At 43.8% G+C, this 8,873-nt stretch overlaps 1 protein-coding gene across 1 annotated transcript; it reads right to left on the minus strand.

Annotated features, from left to right (window-relative positions):
* Positions 1 to 2,538: 2,538 nt before the first annotated feature.
* On the minus strand, positions 2,539 to 6,460 carry LOC126262683 (trypsin alpha-3-like). Its single transcript, XM_049959459.1, has 2 exons — positions 6,259 to 6,460; positions 2,539 to 3,227 (listed from the first exon to the last, which is right to left on the minus strand). Exons 1-2 carry the CDS (start codon positions 6,426 to 6,428, stop codon positions 2,627 to 2,629), a joined length of 771 nt encoding a protein of 256 aa, XP_049815416.1. The 5' UTR covers positions 6,429 to 6,460; the 3' UTR covers positions 2,539 to 2,626.
* Positions 6,461 to 8,873: the final 2,413 nt, after the last annotated feature.

Below are 8,873 nucleotides of genomic sequence, written 5' to 3' on the forward strand. Positions count from 1 at the left end.
TCACGTCGTTACGGATCCCATCATCTTTAATGTGACCCACTTTCTCGTTAAATACAGACTCCAAATCTATCGCATCTGATTCTTTGTTATCCTGTGTTTCTAGTTTGATCCTCGCATTGCCTTGGCCGAAATGTCCTGTGTCCACTGACAGTCTAAGAGACTCGACTATATGCGCGTCTACTTTTATAGCGTCATCGAATTCCATCCTAATTTCTTCGTCACCAGTTTTTATGGTGGCAAATCCACGTTGCAGATCCAAGGTGGCTTGGTACCGGCCGAGAAAATCAATCCCTAATAAGGCCTCAACCGTCATTCTTTTTACAACCAAGAACACAACACTAATAGTTTTCTCTTTGTACACACACTCAACTTGACTTTGCTTTTTCACTTCGATGCTTCTCCCAGGCACAGCACCTCGCACCTTCGTACGCTATAGTGGCAACGTCGGTCACTTCACATCTCCCCCACAACAATTAAATACGTCTTCCCTTATAACAGACGCTTGACTCCCAGAGTCTAAGATACAAGGAATTATTACGTTATTTACATCCAAGCTGACAATTGGTAATTTAAATCACGAAAACTCCTCCGGTTCTTCCAAAAGAACTTCCCTCATCTCAGGCCAATTTGACGAGTCCAAAACTTTCGCACACTCAGAGATAGCAATATCCTCTGTCTGCAGATGACGATTCTCCATCCGCTGTTCCAGACAACCGTAAAATATGCTGGGCTCAAGATATCTGATACTTGCCCCCTTTTCCAGTGAAGTTCTCTGAAGTTCAGCTCTTGAACTGCTTTGAGAGCTTCACAGTAATGAGGACCACAGCTCAGTTTTTTTTTCTTCAGACACCAACAGCTGATTTCTGATATTCTGTTGGGCAGAATACAGTGTGATAATTCTTGAAGGGCATCACACATTAGAGCCAAATCAAGAATGAAGTCAACTTTGGTAAATTACTTCAATAGACCACCGCACATACCTCTGTCAGTTTATTTCCTGCTTTGATCATCTTTTGCAGCTGTGAAGTGAGCAACCAAAGCTTTAAAGTTTTTCTGCACTGAATCGCAAAGGATCATGGTAGCGGAACCGTAGAGACATCTATCACTAGCTCGGCGTTTGAGCGTACGCATATCCGTTTAGCACTACCATCCCCCACTATTAGCGGTCGAGGCCACTTCATGCTTGTCGAACTGGCTGCCAGCGATTCAGTTGTCGAGAACGGTTGCCGCAGCTTCGAAATGCTTGAAACAGTCAATGACTTCGCTTTTAGCACCAAAAATATCACTGGTATCGTTCGTATTGCAATTACCAACAAGAAAAAATTAAATAAAATATTCACGTCCGTGAAATAGATTTTTAGCACTATTCCACGTTCTCAACATCGTAAGAATATTACTTTGTCGACGAAAAAGTTTAGGGGTACGCATCCCCCAGCGTTCCCCCAGAAAAACAGCATGGCTGTTACTATGATCAATGATTATTTTCGTCGGCGGAATTGCTGCCACTGTGGAACTGTTGCTGAGTCGGTATTGTCTGAACGGCGGAGATGGACGAGTGTCGGTGGCGCGTCTTGTCATATCCGCCACTGGCGGAAGTATCTCGGTGTGCCCTCTATTTTGCGGAAGCGAAGTAGTCTCGATTGTCAGTTATCTCTGTAGCAGTGCACAACACCAAGTGCATATGGATATGACGTGTTGACAGGTTCGACGGAAAGCAAAATTCAGTTCTGTAATGTAAGCTCCATCTAAAGCTGCCTCTTCGGAACTGGGAGGCGCCTAGCGTGTAGTGTGCCTAGATGGCGGCATCATCTCATGGTACTGCTGTGTACCGCTGGTTACGTACACAGCACTCTCCCTACCGTACGTCCTTTTACTACCAAACTGACAACTGCTTTGCTGCCTGAGGCTGGGACATATAAACTGATCTCCGTTTTAGCAAAGCTGTACCATTACAATTTTATTCAGCATCTCCTTATCAAGTAATCCATCTACCCCTAATGATGTTCAGCTTGTTTACCATTTCAAGCCCCCCCCCCCCCCTAGCAAATGTAATGAGGCTCCATTCTTTCACCATCTCTAGTTGTCGAAGGTAAATGTTCGTTTCAGCACACATGCGTTGTTTGGTTCTCTGTAAATATCTACCAATTTTTATAGCTGTGGTTAGTAGTTAGCGTATCTTGATATTTAGATATATTCCGGGTCATTGACGCCGTCGGTAAAAAATGCTCGAGTTGACTTGATTAGAATTGGAAAAAATCTTAGTTTTGTGCTTGAGGTATACTTTCAGTTTTGTGTACCTTTGCTCTTATAGTCAATAGTGAAAAATTTGTAGTTTGTTAATATGTATGTTGTAAACTTTAACTATTTCAGCACTGGAACTTACACATCCAAATAAACATGACATGTATCACAGTCACTCTAAGTTATGAGTTCTTAGATAGCAGTTTGAGTGCCAGATTTGCAACATTTGAAAATTTTAATTGGATATGGCATTGCCCTGAAACACAATAAAATTTAAAAAAATTGACGCATAACAACTTGATTGACGGAAAACAATACTTTATTTATTTATTTGTGGTTCCATCTTCGAGTATTAGACAAAATATTGGCTGCGATAATCCATGTCTTAGATTCCAGTAGCTTGTTGGATCCAGGACCTCAGGTTGGCTACATTGGCATAGACTCCCGGATAGTTGGCCAAGCCACAGCCCTCTCCAAAGGAGACGATGCCGACCTGCGTGGAACCGGTCACCAAAGGACCGCCGCTGTCTCCCTGGCAGGAGTCCTTGCCGCCTCCGCTCACTCCTGCGCAGATCATGCGGCTGGTGATATAACCGTACGAGCGGTTGCACGTGTTGCGGTCTATGATCTGGACGGTGACACCTAGTAGCGTGTTGGAGGCGCTGCCGCCAGATGAGGTCGTACCCCAGCCGGTGACTGTCACCGACGTTCCAGCAGAGGGCTCCGACGAGGTCAGACCCACGGCCTGGACGTTGCTGTTGAAGCTGAAGGCGTTAGATACCTGCACGACGGCGATGTCGTAGTCGGGATCAGAGTAGCTTCCATGTATGTAGCCGGTGGCGATGTTGTGGGTGGTGCCACCGCTACCCCTGGTGGAGGTGCCTGCGCGCAGCAGCATCTGGCTGGTGGAGTAGCCGTCTACACAGTGGGCCGCAGACAGAGCCCAGATGTTGCTGATGATCGAGGCACCACACATGTAGTTGCCCCTGACGAAGGAAAGACAAAAGGCGTCAGTAACATTCACTTTGTCTGCTACGTTTGCATACGTAGTCTCACTGGGATGTAAACAAGTACGATTTTCTCGTGTTTCAATCCGAGCCAAGTTGTTAAATATTCATAAGCTCCGAGACGAATACTCCTCGAACATTGACACGATCGCTTACAGATTGTTTATTACTTACACGGCAACACAAAATTATTACTAAAGATATTTTCAAAATCATGATCATTTAGGTTAATGTCTGGACCGCTGGAGTAGGAAATATTGACACTTTAAATGAGAACTACCATAACACGGCAGTAATTCGCAAATTTGTTCAAACCTTTTTCGAGAACTATTGCGTTATTCATTTACGTCAGGCTCGCTTTGTGTAACAATACGGAAGGTTGTTCTAGCAGTACGGAGCATCACCCGAAGTCTCATGCTAGTGTTGGAATAATCTTATGAAATTAACTTCCTGAACGGTCTAGATTGTTTCTCCTGCGAATGCTTGTCTCGATGTTATAATACACCTAAATCATTCTGTCAGTATGAGTTTATTTGGATTTTGGAAACAATCATCCAGCTTGTAATGACTATTATCCCTAATAGGCTCAACAAAAATAATGCGTGGTGACGGGAAAAGAATCCCAACACCAAAAACAATTAATGTGCATTAATGAATTTTTGGGAATATCATGTTTCCTGTCAGCCGTGACATTTTTCAACAAGGTAATGCGCTATGTCACAGGGCCAGGAGTGTGATGGAGCGGTTCAAAGAGCACGTGGCGAACTCCTACTGATGTACTGGGCCCCCATCTCACCATATCTGAACCCAGTCAAACACTTCTGGGATGTGGTTGAACGTGACGTCAGAGATCATCGCCCACTTCCACAAAATTAGGTGACTTCTGTGTTCTGGTGTGGTGCCAGCTCCTTCAGGAACATACCAGTCCCTCGTTGCCACGGCGCGTAGCCTCCGCTGTCTGTGCCAAAGATGGACATACCGGCTATTAGTAGGTGGTCATAATATTCTGGCTGATCTCTGTATGTAAGTGATAAGTTTTGCAAGATCATAGGTTACAGTAAGAGCGAGATAAGCCATTGTAAATGTGAAATGCTGGTACATTAAAAACCAATGTAACCGCCAGGATGCTGAATGCAAGCATGCATTGATTGCATTGTACAGGTGCCAGATGTCAGTTTGTTGGATGGAGTTCCATGCCTGTTGCACTTGGCCGGTCAATACAAAGACAGTTAACACTGTTTGCGAATAATGTTAGAGTTTTAGTCCAATGACGAACCCATGTGCTCGACTGGAGACAGATCTGGTGATCGAGCAAGCCATGCCAACATGTCTACATACTGTAGAGCATGCTGGAATGCAACAGCCGTATGTGGATAAACGTTATCGTGTTGAAAAACACTCCTGGAATGTTGTGCAGGATTGGCAGCACAACAGATCGAATGACCAGTTTGTCGTACAAATTTATAGTCAGTGTGCGTGGGTTAACCACAAGAGAGCTCCTGATATCTAACTAATGGTACCTCAGACCGTAACCCCAGGTGTAGGTGAAGTGCATCTAGAACGCCGCAGGTTGTTTGCAGGCTCTCAACTGACCTCCTTCTAATCAACATACGACCATCACTGGCAACAAGACCGAACCAGCTTCTCTCAGAAAAGACAACACATCCACCCTGCCCTCCAGTCAGCTATGGCTTGACACCACTAAAGCCGCAAATGGCTGTGGTTTGGGGTGAATGGAATGCTCTCAACAGGGTGTTTGGCTCGGAGGTGTCCTTGAAGTAACCGATTTGTAGCAGTTCGTTGTGTGACTGTGGTGCCAACTGCTGCTGACATCGCCGCTGCAGATGCACTGTGAAGCGCCAAAACCATGCGCCGAGCACTTGTGTCTCGGTAATGCCACGTGGCCGACCGGAGACCTGTCATCTTCCCACCGTTCATTCTAGAGACCACCGCTGCATCAATCACAAACAGTGGCTACATTCTGCCAGGTCTGTCTGCATTATCGCAGAAGGAACATCGTGCTTCTCGTAGGTCTGTTACACGACCTCGTTCAAACTCAGTGAGGTGTTTACGATGGCGTCTTTGTCGCCTAAAGGCTTTCTTGACGAGCATTAATTCAACATGTCGAATCTCGTAAGTAACTAATGCTCACGGCAGTTACAGCATGTATTCAAACCAAACCCGTTACGCATTTTTGCATCCTCACTGTGGCGCTACTAGCACCACTTTTATGCGACTGGCACGAAATTTGAATAGCTACCATCTTTCAGATGTAGAAAAACGCCAACCAACTTATGTTCATGTCGCACAACTCCTTCTTCGTGTTCCATTTTTTTCGAAATATGTGCTCAGCATCCATCTTACATTCAAAGGACACAATCTCCGAAATGAACTGAGATTATATGCAGATCAGCAGGTAAAAGGCAGGAAAGGCAACCAACACCACAACCCTACATTGCTTCAGTTGCTTCAACGTGGACATATGCCTTCCTTTAACGTCCTCAGCTCCCCTTTATGCACACATACCTATCGGCAGAGACAGGAGACAATGAACTGCTTAAGATAATATTAAATCCTTTCGTCTGACGAATGGTGTCACCAGGAAGAGTGTACAGCTGATGTAGCGCATCAGCTGATTTTACTCGTATACATGTGCTGTAGCAAGTCATATTTAGGAACTGCAATACATTAGTGACCTTTAATACGTATTGAAAGAGAATGTTCATTCCGGTACCTCATGTATTCTATGGAGCAATATTTTTCGAACGATTTTGTCATTGTGCCAGTGTCGCCAATAATGCGTTAGGTAGCACTTATTTCTGCTGGACATCTTTGGTTTTTCCCTCCAAGGTTCAAAGATACCTCAGTGGCTATGCACAGCCTAAGCTTCAAGCTAAGTAGCATTCAATATTTTCGAACAATATAGAATTTACAAACGGAATACACTGCTTTGGACTTCTTCATCTCTAGTGAGAGAGAAACCTAAAAATTCACTTGACAGAGAACTCACATGGTGAAGTAGAGTTGCCACGGGTACTGGGAGATGCTGACAGCGGAACCACCGACGATGCGGCCATCCACACGAGGCCTCCATTGCCCGATCCCTGGGATGGGTCTCCGCAGGGGAGTGGCGCCACAGAGGGCCACCACCAGGAGCACAACTACAGAAGTCCGCAACATCTCTGCAGGAGCGCCTTGCGTTAACGTCCAACATGCACGCGTATTTATGGCTACGAATCTCAGTCTCACGTCATATCGAGTCTGGAAAAACCCACTAAAGGTCGAGTTGAGCTGTTTTTTTTAATTATTATTATTAATTCACCGTTCCTTGTTTTTCACTATCGAAAAAGGCCATCTCTTAGATTTAAGAGAATCTGATAAGAGTACTTAATATATCTTGTTTCTTCTTGAGTGCTTGCAGAAAATCACTTATCTGTCCTTAAATGATACGTGGCAGCGCTCACAATGAATATGCACTTAACGTGTCAGATGAGTGTCCTCAAGTGGGAGCTGGCACTACATGTCTCCCCCCTCTCCCCCTTCCCCCGTCCCATTGCCCATCGTAATCTGGAGTACAGAATTTTTACCCAACAAATATTTCTCATACATTGCTAAACATAAATTCAAGCGAAATAATTATGAAAAATCCGCCTCGATTGCACAAACTACCTGATGTTTACCTAGGTTTCAGCGTGGGTAACCACGCCTTCTTCAGAACAAATATAAAACAGCGTGCCTAAATAGGCATAGTCAAAGGCTAAAATCAACACCTACAGCGGCAGGATCCCATAAAAAGTTTTTACAAATACACGGTACATATGTACCAAGTCAATAATATTACTTATCTCTCCACCGAACTCTGTGACCATCGTACGTTGGCTGGGGCGAGGCAGTACACACAGGGTTGAGATAAGTAATATTATTGACTTGGTACATATGTGCCGTGTATCTGTAAAAACTTTTTATGGGATTTTTCCGCTGTAGGTGCTGATTTTAGCCTTTGACTATGTCTATTAAGGCAAGCTGTTTAATACTAGTTCTGAAGAAGGCGTGGTTACCCACACTGAAACCTAGGTAAATACCAGGTAGTTTGTGCAATCGGGGCGGATTTTTCATAATTATTTCGATAATTACGATTGCTGACGCGCTGCAATGCTGAAAGTTCTTATAAATTCAAGCGTAACTTGGTGGGCCACAATGAGTTAGGGCTTTAGCAATCACTGCAAATTTTTTTTCTTTGTTTGTCACACTGTTCACATAAATTTACATCGTTTCCAGCGCCGCAATTACGTTTATGCACTGATTTAAATCGAGGTCATAAATGCTAATCTCTGCAGGACAGTCCTGCAACATGGCGTTGAATCTATTTTTCTGTCGATTCCCCGTACCTGTTGTCATTCGATGCTGTGTAGGAGCCTGAGAAGTAATGGCTGTTACCGGCAGATCGTTTTACTGACGCAAGAAGACTGCGATCGTGCGGTACACAAGTCTGCTTGTTTAAATCGCAGCAAAACTTTCTGCAAATTGCTCAGTCTCTCAGGTACAGCTTATTTTCTGAAACAGTATCACATACGTTTACAACTAGCCCACAATCCATAATAAGCTTGACATTTCTTGAGGTTTTAGAAAAAAAATTCGTTTTTGAAATTAGCTGTTAGTTGTTTCTTACAGTTTTCTAGTTTCTTCACTTGTTTCAAGAGCATAATCAGTGCATTATACACTCCATGTAGCCGTTTATACAGGCAGGTGAGAGCCACCAGGGATCTTGTCGTACTTCTCTCCGTGCCCTCTGATGTGAGTACAAAAGGCGCACCAAATCTTCGTTAATCGTTTTCTACGGCCTGTAACTGGACACCAATCAATAATTTAGACAAAGGAAGCTCTGTTTTATAACATAACATATAATTTAAGCACAAGCATAATATAAGTGCACTCTGAGAAGTTTCTCGAAGATGTGACTGATGGAGTAGCTGGGTCAGTTGAAATCTAACGCAAGTTACTGGTACTAACACCTTCCTCATTGCTATCAACTTTAGACGGCAGACAACACTGTGTTTAATGCATCCAAAATATCAGTAAATAAGATGAATCTCAAATTAATTATACACATTATTTCAGCGATCTGGAGAGCAAAATAAATTTGGCTCAGAAACCATTTCACACACCCTCAGTCAGATAAGCTAACTTGCATCACTCACACCTGGGGCGAATAAAGTAACTTTGGCTGTCTATCTTAAGGTTCAGATGTATTTTGCAGGCAATTCTTATCCTGCCCACTCTGTATGCACCCACTAGTTCACCTTAGCAGCAGTCAGACATCAGTCATTACTTCCCTATCGATTCAAGTAGTCCCAATTGCTATCGACAGAGCACGTATAATTGGGGTACGTCGAACACCTTGTTTTAGGAAATAATGCAGTTTCTAGGGCCTACACCAAGCCCACAGTATGATTTAGCAATGCAAAGTACGCAGAATGTGGTAAACCCAACAATCACGGCAATAATCGGAGTCGGCATTGCACAAAAGAACGTTGTGGGGACGTATAAAAGAAGTAAACACTGACAGAAAAGCAGTCCCACATTGTATGTTTCCTTATATTATGAATACACTTTTCAAATACTGTG

Source organism: Schistocerca nitens, chromosome 6 (assembly GCF_023898315.1).
Source record: "Schistocerca nitens isolate TAMUIC-IGC-003100 chromosome 6, iqSchNite1.1, whole genome shotgun sequence".
Taxonomy (NCBI): Eukaryota; Metazoa; Arthropoda; class Insecta; order Orthoptera; family Acrididae; genus Schistocerca; species Schistocerca nitens.